At 42.9% G+C, this 13,345-nt stretch overlaps 1 protein-coding gene across 6 annotated transcripts in view; it reads right to left on the reverse strand.

The window, feature by feature from the left end:
• Window positions 1-13,345, reverse strand: part of DENND4A (DENN domain containing 4A) — a 98,966-nt gene that overhangs the window by 46,039 nt on the left and 39,582 nt on the right. For all 6 annotated transcript variants that reach the window (XM_083184339.1, XM_083184337.1, XM_083184335.1 and 3 more), the window contains exons 5-9: window positions 10,132-10,301; window positions 6,108-6,337; window positions 5,692-5,758; window positions 2,521-2,579; window positions 60-204 (exon numbers count right to left, since the gene is read on the reverse strand). In XM_083184339.1, coding sequence (XP_083040465.1) covers window positions 60-204; window positions 2,521-2,579; window positions 5,692-5,758; window positions 6,108-6,337; window positions 10,132-10,301 — 671 coding nt within the window. The remainder of the gene's footprint in view (window positions 1-59; window positions 205-2,520; window positions 2,580-5,691; window positions 5,759-6,107; window positions 6,338-10,131; window positions 10,302-13,345) is intronic.

Raw genomic sequence — 13,345 nt, forward strand, 5'->3', positions numbered from 1 at the left:
GATGAGGGAAGCGGTTACACAATCAAGGGGTAAAACAAAGTACAAGTAGTGTTACTTACAGAGACCAAAGCTTCAGTTACGCTGGTGAGAACAGAGGGGCGAAGAGAATGGATGAGGATCTTATGTTCAGTGACGGCAAAAACCAGCAGAGTCACAGCATTCTCAGGTCCCAAATTCTGCAGCAGCGTGGAAAATTTCCCTCCGCTGTTTGAGACAAAAGGGTTATGTAAGACAATCACTATTCAATACAACACATTGTACAAACGTATTGAAGTCGAACAACAAGGGTCTACAACATTACATACAGTATGCCCAAATGTTTGATCCATTGCCTGTTCTATAGTTAAAAACAAAAAAGTGTATCCATTAGTGCAGCAAATGTCATTCTTACCGATGACCAATGACTGTATTCATCCAGAATTTCGACAGGACATTTTAGTTTACTATTTAACGTTAGCCTTAAACATTCTAACATGGTATGTGGACATTCTGACTACTGACACTTTACAGGTTGATATAATGACTGTGTTGATATTCTTTCAACATTCTGGTGTCCACACTCAAATATTGACATATCAGTAACACATGGTATCATTTGCAAGCATTCTGTCTATATGGCAGGGACAGGCTTGTGTGTGTGTTCATGGACAGACTAAAAGGGTTACTCTGGTTGATTCGCAGCCTTGCGAGTCCCCTAGACACCGCCCACCAATTGCCGGTCTGCCCGCGAAACGCTGGGCGTTTCCATGGTAGTCACCCAGTGACACGGGTGCATCAGAGTATGTCAGCTGCCTGCCTGCATTCCGCACAGGGTGCTCACAGATGAGACACCATAGAGGGGTCTCTGATCTGCAAGCGCTGGAAAAATCATTTGATGGTCACCGACCATCGAATAATTTCAGTACTTGTGTATTATCACGGAGCCCATCGCATCGCAGACCTTATTTAGTGGTGTGCGATGTGATATTAGCATTAAATGACCCGGAATGTACAATTAAATATTGCATAGCATCGCATACCAGCAAATGGCATGTGATGCGATGCAATTTTTAATTGTAAAAGCACCCTGATGGGTGTTTGCAATGTTAAATACACCCCCCATTGTCAACGCCACCCCCACTATCAACGCCAACCCGAAGCGTGGCGAGCGCAGCAAGCCCGCGAGGGGTAGCCGTACGCTTCCTCCAACCTTTTCATACCCCCACTATCCACGTCGGCGTGGAGTTGATTTTAGATAGTGTGGCGAGAGCAGCGAGCCACCGAGCCCGAAGCGTGGATTACTTTACATGTATTCGGCATCCGCTCGCCACGCTTCGGGCTTGCTGCACTCGCCACACTATCTAAAATCAACTCCACGCCGATGTGGATAGTGGGGGTATGAAAAGGTCGGAGGACGCGCACCGCTGCGCTCGCCACGCTTCGGGTTGGCGTTGATAGTGGGGGTGGCGTTGACAATGGGGGTGCATTTAACATTGTAAGCACCCATCAGGGTGCTTGTACAATTAAAAATTGCATTGCATCGCATGCTGCTATATTGCATGCGATACGATGAACATCGTGGGTGCCGTGATAATACACAAGTACCATCATTTCTCCCCGGCTGCAAATGGATGATTATGCAAATCACCCAGTCGCAGCCGTGCGGGGATCACGGCATGCGAGGGTGAAGCCGGCACTGTGGGCAGCATTTGGTCCACACACAACGCTGCGAAATTCACAGCATTGCGTGTGGACCAGACTAAGGTCCTAAATCTAGACCTGTAATACATTAGTCGTGTACTTGTACTGCACATTGCATCTAAAGCACATGTTTAGAATGCAGAGCAACATACAAATTAGAAACTATTATGAAATAATCCATTCATTTTAGGAAGAATCGTGTGTCATTATGGTGATAAATAAATGATTTAGTAGGAATTACAGATGTATTGGGACTAGCGAACAAACCAGTAGAGGTCAAAGCAGCTTACTGATTAATTAAGTAGGAGATACACTGCTGTTTGTAGTTTGCTTGTGAAGGTCGTGGGAACTTGCCAGGGACAGCAAGCAAACAGAACAAAAAGAAAAAAAAAAAGAATATAATTATTCAATTAATTTTTCCAATAATTACATGTAAATGATGCAATTATTATGCTACAGCGAAAGATGCAGTCGGTGCAAACCATAAATAACCTTCTTTCAATTTGTCCCTGGCTCACAAATGAACTTTAGCTTACAATCCTGGGCTAGTTAGTGGTGGCTGCTGAAGCCTTTGAGAAATGTAGTCAGGAGAACGTCGTAGTGCTGCGCTGGTAGAGGTTGCTAGAGTAACCAAACACCAGCTGTGCCCAGAGGCTTAGAAAACATGACTGTCACATGACAGCACCCATCAGGTTATATTAGTGTAGTGGTGTGGTGTTATGCAACGCTAATCCAGAGGCGGCTGGAATCACATTAGTGCACCTGTAAGCCTGTGAGAGCTCAGCAAGACTCCCTGTGCGGTGTAAGGCCCCCACTTCATGTAGAATAATGTGTACTTGCCTTAGAGGAAGTGGTGAGGACACAGGCTGGCTTAGGATCAGGGTATCGTGCGGCGACAGCTATTCGGAAAGACAGTAAATTGTGTTTATTCAGCAGAGCAAAAGGGCTGGATTTACATGATAAAAGAAAAAATACAGGCCAAGCAACACAATAAGGACTGTTTATTATTAATAATATCATGACCTCATCAAGCAGCACAGCTGACACAAATCATTATGCAGTTCTCAAGATTGAATTTAAACGTAATTGTTAACTCCATTCAGGGGTTGGTATAGTTACACATCTATTTTCCCCTTGTGAAGATAATGATAATAAAAAATAATTGCCATTTTAACTACGTTGATCGTTAGAAGTTCAGACTTTTCAGCAAACCACCCAGTGGCCCAGTGTAATGAGCAGCAAGCTGAGCCAAAACACACCAGCACCGCCAGTGTTGAAATAGCCGCGATAATGCCATGGTGTGCAATGCCCTACTGGAATCCTACGGCAGAAGTCACCAACCCAGTCACTTGTGCCGCCGCCGCTGGGCCTTGGAGTGTCTGAGAGCATCCTATAAGATGCCTGTACAGACTGCTCATCAAAATTAAACGTGATAGTAAAATAAATATAAAGTAATCGAGGGGTACGCTTAATAAAGTCCCCATACACAATTGTGCCTATTCCTAGTGTTCCTTGTGCTCCCTAGTGAACGAAAGAAGAAAAGGGGACTAGCCAGTTCTAAGGAAGAAATAGTCACAGGTGAAACCCACCAGCTTAAAGGCCCCCATACACTATGCGACTACTCCCCTCGGAGAAGTCACATCCAATCCCCCTTCAGCCGCTTGAGACCCTCCCGCATGTGATGTTTCGCATGCAATCTCCTTTTCGCCGTCACCGGGAGTCCGACCCGGAGATCTTATGCGCAGCACGTATGATCTCTGGCTCCAATCCGATGCACACGGGACTGCACATCAGATCGGATGTTACATACATGTGCTAATTGAGCCGATTTCTCAGAATCAGGGTGAAATCAGGCCCAAAGCGCACAGTGTATGGGGGTGGGCATTTAGACTTTAGCTGTTTTCCTACATTACAGGAAGGAAAGACTTCAGATGAAGAGAAAACAATAAGAATAAGTGAACCTTGGAAAATAGTTCAGGATTACATCAATACTAGCCTGAATATACCTTTTACAAGAACAATGGCATGAGCCTTTTGGAAATATATAGAACCCCAAATTACACCTATGTCCAAAGGCACCAAATTATTACTGGCCCGTATAGCAGCAGTTGCAAAGAAAACCATACTATCCCAATGGATACAAAAAGAAAATTTATCTATCTCCTTAATGTTGCCCTTATTAGTGTTCTTATTCCAAAGGGATTGGATAGAGTGTTCATATTTTCTCCATATGGCTCCCTTATGTATTAACATTACCGCCTTCTACTAAAGAAAGTGTTCGTAAAGTAAGACGACTAACAACTTGGTACAATACGGAAACTCTTGCAAATGGCTCTGCACCATTTTAGGCACACTGAGATTGTATTTAGATGTGATAGTCCTATAATGTACCACATGTATGTTCATTGTACGTTCTGGTTACTAATTTTCTATTACCATTTGCAACCTTGTATACTACTGTGATGGACTGGCAACGATTTCATTGGTATTGTTGTATTGTACTTATGACACAAATCATATGTATTTTTGTTCCTTTTCTTTATTCCAATAAACACAATAAAAAAAAAAAAAAAGAATAAGTGAACCAGGTAGGAAATGTGCAGAAATAGAACCCACAACTCTCAATGCAATTCCACACCAGCTACAAGTATTCCCTAGAGCTAGTGCCACAAAGCTGTAGTATCTGACCAGTCACAGACCAGGTACATTTCATACTCCCTGTCCTTCCCCAATACATGGCCAGCATCCTGAAGGGAAGATCCCCAATGCCCAGACTGTGCCTAGCGTGGGCCAATCTTGACAGAGGACAACTGCACCTGACCAAGCGTCAAGAAAGCAGGCCGGGCTCTGCCATCTAACTATATAAAAAGCTCTAAAAAAGTTGCACGCAGTTTTTCTACCCAATCCCCTGTGACTAGAGGACCCATGGGAGACATCAGACATTGGACGTACGGTTGCAGCATCTTCCAGATGCCAGACAGCACAGCAATAAATACACTAGTCTAAGAGTACTCATAAAAATATAAAAACCGCGTTCCCTGCAGAATGGGGAAGAATAAGTGCTAGGAGTATTGAATACATTCAATTAGGGCCATCATCCAAAACTTCAGCAGTATACCATAGGGTCCAATGTCTCCTATATGAGGATAAACCGGATAATACTCAATACAGTGGTTTACCTCTATGTTCATAAGTGAACATTTCAATTTTCAATATTCTGGCGCTTGGCACATTTAACCCCTTACCGACGCAGCCTGTTTTTGCCTTCCTGACAGAGGCCTTTTTTTCAAATCTGACATGTATCACTTAAGTGGGGATAACTTTTTTTGCTTTTACTTATCCCAGTGATTTTGAGACTGTTTTCTCGTGACACATTGTACTTTAAGTTAGTGGTAAATTTTGTTCGATACAGTTTTTTTTTTTTGTGAAAAATACCAAAATGTCGTAAAAAAATTGAACATTTTGCAATTTGCAAAATGTTAAATTTTCTGCTTGTGAGACAAATAATCATACCACTCACAAAATAGTTCATAACTAACATAGACCATATGTAAACTTTATGTTTCATTCATTATTTCAACTTTCTTTTATTTTTTTTGGACACTAGGGGGCAGCAGAGTCAAAATTATATACATAACAACGTAAACGCTGCAATTGGCTGTTCACATTTGAACAGCCAATTGCAACGATCGCCGATCAATGAGGCAATGAGGGAAGATGTCTGCTGTCAGGGATAGCAGACATCGTCCCTCTGTCACCGCGTCTCTACATGCGTCTCTAGACGCGGTGACAGTTTAAAGTCATGACGTACATTTACGTCATGTGTCGGGAAGTACATCCCGACCATGACGTAAATGTACGTCAAATGTCGGGAAGGGGTTAATAAATGCTACATTTAAAAATCACCTCTCTATATACATATTATAATGTCAAGGAGTAAATAGTTAGAACCTAAAAAGCACAAAATGAATGGAGGTGTTTATAAAGACCATGCAATGACATAAGGTTTACCTGTACTAATATACGTGGCCTCTGCGGAGAAGGGAATGGAACTTTGTGCATGAAGTGGGAGACATGTCTGGTCGAGAGAAGAAAAAAGGGAAATAAAAACTTCTAGTTAAAAACTTTATACAGAAATAACTAAAAATCGACAGATAAAAAGCTAGAAACAAAATCAATAAAATGTACACAGCTTTCACCTAATGGAAGCAACGAATGACAGCCAGAATCCAGCAAGTAAATATATAAAAGATCACTATAAATAGGCAAGACAAAGATATTATGCAATGTGCCTGCAGTAAATAATAATGTGACACTGGAAACTGGGCTTCTCAGGTGCGTCTGTAGGAACAGCGTGTATTCAAGCGAGCGAACAGAACAAGACAATGCCAATGAATTATTTACAGCCTCTCACACAGATAACTTACTTCTCTATGGGGAGCACATGAGGTCCGGAGATGGAATAACGGTAGAGGAAAGTGAGAAATTTCTTGAAAGCGTCAAAAAAGGGCCAGTGAGATAGCAGGCAGATACATTTGCTAACATGAATGCTTTTAGAGGCATCCGAGTTGGTTACTAATCCGAATTGCGATTTCTGTTTTTCAGTCAGCTGCTCTGGTGCGTATGGCTCATAGAACTGTATGGCTGCTCCATAAACCTGGAAGAAGGAAAACTTGGTGTTTGTTACACTTAAAAATCTAGGGAACATAGTTATGTAACAAAAAGCAAGATTATATTAAGTTATGCAGTACTATTCATACTTTCATTTGTGGGTTGTGCTCAATAAAACTAAAGAATGTTATTTTGCAAATACATGAAAACATAAATTCACATGGTTTTGTCCATTAGAGAGTGGTTGTGCCTTTCCAAGTAAATCAGAATAACCCCCTTGGTGTGAGAAAAAGAGCAGCGATTACAATACGAACTGATAGAGTAGAAAATCTCTATTGTTAGCCATGACCTTAAAGCACCCTGAAAATGTAATGAACAAAGCTGCTGTTTGACTACAAAAAAAAAAAAATAAAGTGCCCCACAATGATAACATTAGGGATTGTGAATGTACAGCTAAAGGCCACCTAACACTAGATTTGGGCATTTTTCATACGATTTTGATGGATTGGACCGAGTACTGGGATGAAAAATGTCAAATCGCATGTTTCAGCTCCGATTCCGATCCGATGTCCCGTGCGGATCGGAACGGAGCTGTAGATTGCAAGGCCTGCACTATAGAGATATCAGATCCTGAAGGTCTTGCTGGTATCACATACAGTACATCCTATGCAAAAGGATTGCATACGATGTGTATGCGACCCTGCCAAAGGGTTCAAGGGGGATCGTATGCGACTTCTCCCCTCGGACAAGTCACATAGCGTATGGGGGTCTTAAGCTATTTACTAAATGCTGCAACTTCAGGCAGGAGATAAGGCGGCAGAGCAGGCACTTGGATCAGACATAGGGCGAGATATATTACATACACACAATCTCAGAAATCCTAACAACGATAATTATACTCTCTCTTGGTGTAATTAAAGAGGTAGTGACTTCCAGACGACCAATTTATTGGTTTCTCCAACAACAAGAACATTTGTGTAACGCACAATAATCAGTGTTTGCAGCTGCCTCACATACTATCAGCCATGTCTTTATAAGAGCAGGATCATTTGGATCATTTCAGCACCCTGACATCATACAACTACATGGCAACAGTATGTGGACACCCCTTCTAATTAGTGTGTATGGTCATTTCAGCCACTTTGCTAAACGATGTCATAAAACGGAGAATGTCCATATCATCTCTTTAATCAAACATTAGTAGCAGAATGTGCTGTTCTGAAGAGGTCAGTGACCTCCCACAGAACACGGTCATAGGAAGCCTCCTTTAGAACAAGCCACTGAGGTGCATTTCTGCCCTGCCGGAGCTGCCCTAGTGCATTGTAAGTGCTGGTATTGGGAAGTTGGAACGTCTAGGACACTGTGTCGCAACCACAGTCCTCATGGAACACTATCAGTCCAGGTTTTAAAGGATATCCATTACTGAGTTTAAATGGATAGATCAAAATAACCAAATTAGATACCAGTTACAGGTGTGAACTCATGCATCCAGCTTCAAAACGTCACACGTTTTCTGGCGCACAGCAGCGGAGAGGCCCTGTGCAACTCTGCTAACGTCTGACCGGTCGGTTTTCTTTGGCGTCCGAAAATGGATCTTGCAACACAACTGGGGAAATTTACTTACATAGGAGTTCTATTTCACATGGGATGCTGCTATGGGCAACCAATGAGATTCTATCTATTATTTTCTAGACTGTGCTAAATAAATAAAAAGTACATTCTGATTGGTTGCCCATAGCAACATTCCATGTAAATAGGATGCACAACAAGGTTAGGCTGATCAATATGATCTGCAACCGAGTCTGCATATGAAGCTTAACAGAACTTGTATTGGAACAAAGGCATGTTGCATCGCAGCACTTCATATGCAGATTCAGAAACTCAGTTGCAAACAGACATAAAAGTGTAGTATGTCAAATTAAGCAGAGGAGTCTCTGGAACTGGTGCACCAAAGGGGCTGTTTGTTATACATGCAAAAAATGAATGAGGACACATCTGTAAATTAGCTGTGCCCAAACATGGCAATCTTATAAAGCCAGGGCGGTAAGTGTGCCTTTAGGACTGAAGATGGGAAAGACTGGTCAACAAAAAAGCATCAGAAGCAAAGCTGTAAATAATACAAACATAGAGGGGACATCCCGGGTACAGAGATACATAAAAATCATCTATACTTAGCGGCAAATCTATACAGTTACAAACAGCCTCGGGAAACCCTGTATGCCTGAGAACTATTAGCCAGGACCTTCAAGGATTGGGTCTAGGTGGCCAGGCAGCCACAAACAAGCCTCAGATCACGATGTGCAATGCTATAGGTTGACTGAAGTGACGAGCAGCACTATCAGGACTGCCAAATCATGCTTCACCGTCTGGCTTCCTGCTTGAGTCGACGCTCTGAACTGTAAAGTTTGATGGAAGAGGGATAAAAGTTTGCAGCTGCTTTTTTATATAGTTTGGCCTGGGTGCCTTTGCTCCTGGGAAAGGAAACTATACTGCTGCAGCATGCACTGATGTTCTAAAGAATAGAGTGCTACTGTGTGGCAATAATTTGAGGAAGGCCATTTCCTGATTCCAAATGACAGTGCTTCCATGCACAATAATTTGCAGCGTTTTCTGTGGTACTACTTGTCTAGCCTGAATACAGTCCTATCCCAATGGAACAACTTTAGGATGAAATGGAATGCCATACTGCAAGCCAGGCATCAGTACCCAATCACTACTACTGTTGTAGCTGAATGTATGACAATACCTACTACTACTACTGCCATGTTCCAACATCTAGTGGAAAGCACATCTTATAGCAGCAAAGTGTGGACCAACTTCATACCCCTTAGATTTGGAATTAGATGTTTAAGAAGCCCATATGAGTGTGATGTTTAAATGGTGGCCATACGCTCGAATGATCTCAGGCCCGAATTAACAATTTTGATGGGTCATGCGATAGATTGTGTGCACATTGTGGGGTATATCGGCTTTTAAAGCATGTACGACCTGATCGTATGGCCACCTTAAGCGTTCGCACAGGACACAAATCTGTGGTTTGGCTACAGTTGTATCTAATATAATAGAGCCCAGCTGGGCTGTAACTGAAAACACACAGGAATAAGCCAAAGAGATAAAACAATGAATTTAGAACAGTTACAAATGTGTCCCAACCAATAAATATAGAGTATATATATATATATATATATTCAGCTTATCCAGACCCCTCCTTCACCATCTCTTCCTAAACAGGTAACTATCCAGCATTCAATATACTGGCCTGGTCTGCAGAGTACCTTTTATGCGGAATTTATTTAAACATTTAGGTAATGATATGTCAGAATTCAACTGCCTCAACTCACCTTTGCCATATGAACACCTGGACTAGGCCCACCACCCCTACGGCTGGGAACACCAGGCCTACCCCTCATGGTGAGCATGGAGCTGTGAGGGGAAAGCACCAAGGCCAGCCTACGTAGCAATACTTCCGCCATGCTTGAATGTTCCCCCCTCCTTCTCATAACCACCTGTACTGCTCTCATGATTCCTGAACGTTGATGATTCTTTGAAAATGATTTCAAAATATTTCCCTGTCGTCAGTCCCCAGCAAAGGTGTGTTCCGGTCTTTTCTCCCCCCTCCCCCCTTTTTGTCTGTGACTTGCCTATTACTGTACTACCTACATCCTCTGTATTGTGTGCATTGTTATAAATGTCTGTAAAGCGCCTTGAGTCCTGTTGGAGAAAGTGCGCTACATAAATTAAACTTACTTAAAATGGCTTCTCTCTCACTTGCACATTTTAAATGATACCTTATAGTGACGTGTTGCACAAATGTACTTAGCATGAATTAGTGTAATGTACCTTTTCAGCAGATGCTCCGGTTAAAACAAAGGTAGAAAAAACGGGGAGCGGATAATTACTGTTGGACGGCCAGCATTCAATTGTTGCCCCCATGGGCAGGCAGAAGAGAGGCACAGATTCTGGTAAAGGAAAGGACTCATAGTCTTCCTCAGGATACCTGCATATTAAACCTACACAAACACAATATAGAAAGGTTCAGTTCAATGACAATATGAATCTTATATGAATTAAACAATTCCTTAGTAAACCAAATCCGAGTTACATATAATATACACCACAGGTTCTCAAAGTTGGTCCTCAGGACCCAACACAGTAAATGTTTTCCAAGCCTGGAAAACATGCACTGTGTGGGGTCCTGAGGACCGAGTTTGAAAATCAGTGATATACACAAGTAGGCCCCTTTTATAAAATGGTTATTTGGGACAGACTTCCATAATCCAGCCCCTAAAGTTATTCTCAGTCACATTGTGTGAAAAGCCGTAATGAAATGGCCCGTTTTCCAAAGTCATTAAAGGAAAAGTCCATGGATTTCTGTAAATTCTGCCTAAGTGGTTCTTTGAAAAGCATATACAGAATGAATGTCAGCACTGCACCCCACCTCCAGCTTTGATTATTGGCCGGGTCAGCAGGCTGTCAGTCAGGAAAACCAATGGCACACTATTTAGAACTGAAAACCACTCTATGGAAATAGACCACAAAGGACGGCAACAGCAAGCCAGATAACTCTGTGCGGTGTATATCTACCCATTTAACAAATACAGCACTCTCATCTGAGGCAGACAAACTCTGTGAATGGCGTGTTCATGGCTGAATATATATTTTTGCTGGCCAATACACTCTGTGTTAATGTGTAACATAGAAGCATTCAAGTCAATTCTGTGCAAACACAAAAAACTGGGTGAGGGAACAAAAAAAAAAAAAATGATTTGCCAAATAAAAACAAAAATATTCATTCTGCATTGTACCTGTCTGCACTTTTCATGCCGAATCTGATCTCAAACCATACCCCACATCAGAATACAAAAAAGCCATCAACTACACAACTGTATTCATTGATTAAAATGGAAAGTTTAAAAATGCATTGCAGAACGGCAACGTGACAATAGACTAATTCATTCACCATTTACTGAGCTTTCTTTCATCAGTAATTAAAGTGCCGGCATTGCCAGTAACAGCACACCAAATTACCCCAATTACGCCACATAATCTTAGGTTTATGGAAAGTATGGCATAGATGTTCACTTCCTGCAACCAAATCGATCCATATGTGTGACAACACATAATACTACTTCAAAGAAACAAAAACCTCAGACATACAACCCAGGAATTTACCAGCTGAAGCCATATGTTTTTTTATCTAAGTGAAAACCCACATTTTTGCTAAAGACCTCCTGTCCCACTAAACCTTTGACCCAGGAAATTCCAGGGGTGACCCCGTTCACCAGGGGTGTTACTAGATTATTATTCATAGACCCCATAGCAAAAGTTTGTAAGGGCCCCCTATTTTACAACTGATGGTGATAAATATATGTAAAACGTATTACTTAAAAAGCAAAGATGGGCCCCCTGCAGCTCCCGGTCCCAAAGCAGCTGCACCCCTTGCACCTATGGTATTTACCTTTTTTTCTTTTTTTTTTAAATCCCCTTTGTAACACTATCATAATTACACACTGGGTGATATATAGGGCATTCAAATGAGATGCCCATATGTTGTGAATGCGACAGCAGGTGTGTACCCACACCAATACACACACACGTTATGGTCACTGTCCCTGGCACCCAGTGACACACTTGTGGCTATGCAGTGTCTGGAAGCTGTGACTGAGGGAGGCAGAGACCTGGATCTTAAAATCCAGATCCAGCACTTTAATACTGCAGACACCCAGGTGCACAATTTGCAGACCTGCAAATAACCCAGGTCGATTGCTGCACTCCCAACCCCGGTCAGTAGGTTTAAAGGCCCCCATACACTATGCAATTTGGGCACGATTTCACCCGATTCGGATGAATCGGGCCGTGAAATCGGGCCAAATCGCACTTGCAGACACCCCGTCCGATCCGCGGTCCCGTGCGCATCGGATCGGGGTCGGACGGGCTGCACATAAGATTTGCTAAATCTTATGTGCAGCCCCGGAGACGTGCGGGGGATGACAGCGGGCGGGGGATGCCGGCTATAGAGAGCCGAGCAGGGGGAGGCTACATAGGGAGCCGGGCAGGAGGAGGGCGACAGCGGGAGCAGTGCGCCGGGCAGGGAGGATGACGCTGGCTGCCGGGCAGCGGCGGGAGCCGGGAGGAACACAGATAACTTGAAAAAAAAAAAGCCCATACAGAATGACTAGCAAGCTATTGATTGGCTGAGACCTCTCTCAGCCAATCAGCGATTGGGGAGCTGCAGGGTGAAATCAGGTCCGACTTGTCCTTCGGACAAGTCGGACTAATGTATGGGGGCCTTAACACTACCACAAGGGTTGCTTAGGCTGTGCAGGGAAACAGTTGGAATTTGTAGCAGGTCTGAAAGGTGAAGAAGGAAACAGCAAACAAAGGCGCAGCATGCAGAAACAGAAAATAAATGAGTGATCTGGTGCAAATTTAAGATTGTGCCATGAGAACATCAGATGAAGGGCAGACTGCAGTGACAGAGGAAACTTAAGCACGATTCATATTTTGTTCCAAAGATGATATCCAAAAATCAGGAAGTTGATGATTCTGAGCTGTGAACCACAGGGTAAGTTGCTGAGCTACTATATGTGGAAGAACAACAAGAATTATGGGTGCAGGTGGTTGTAGTTACGCAGTGCAAGATAATTAGCCCCTGGGGAGTTTGTCTATTGATTTTCTAGCTGCTGATGAGATAGAGGAGCAGCATAGTTCATACCTTTCAGGAATTAGTCATACAGAAATAAGATCTGTAAAACCTTCAGGACTTCTGAGACTCCCTTATCAAGAGCATAGGGCAGGTAAGGTTGAACTGCAGACAGCACAGATGAGCTAGAAAGGTGTAGACAATGGACTTGAGTAGAGCAGAGCTAGAAAGCCCTCACCTAGAAAGTAATAGGCTAGAACCATAAACACAAGCAGACTACTGAGAGCTCCAACTAGAAACACAGAATGGGATGGCAGACCAGATCCACTTGGCTCGTCTAGAATGGCCATGTACATACACACACTAAAGGCCCCCATACACTAGCCGATCGGCTAGTTTTGATGTCCCCTC

Source organism: Crinia signifera, chromosome 4 (genome assembly GCF_055691185.1).
Source record: "Crinia signifera chromosome 4, ASM5569118v1, whole genome shotgun sequence".
NCBI lineage: Eukaryota > Metazoa > Chordata > Amphibia > Anura > Myobatrachidae > Crinia > Crinia signifera.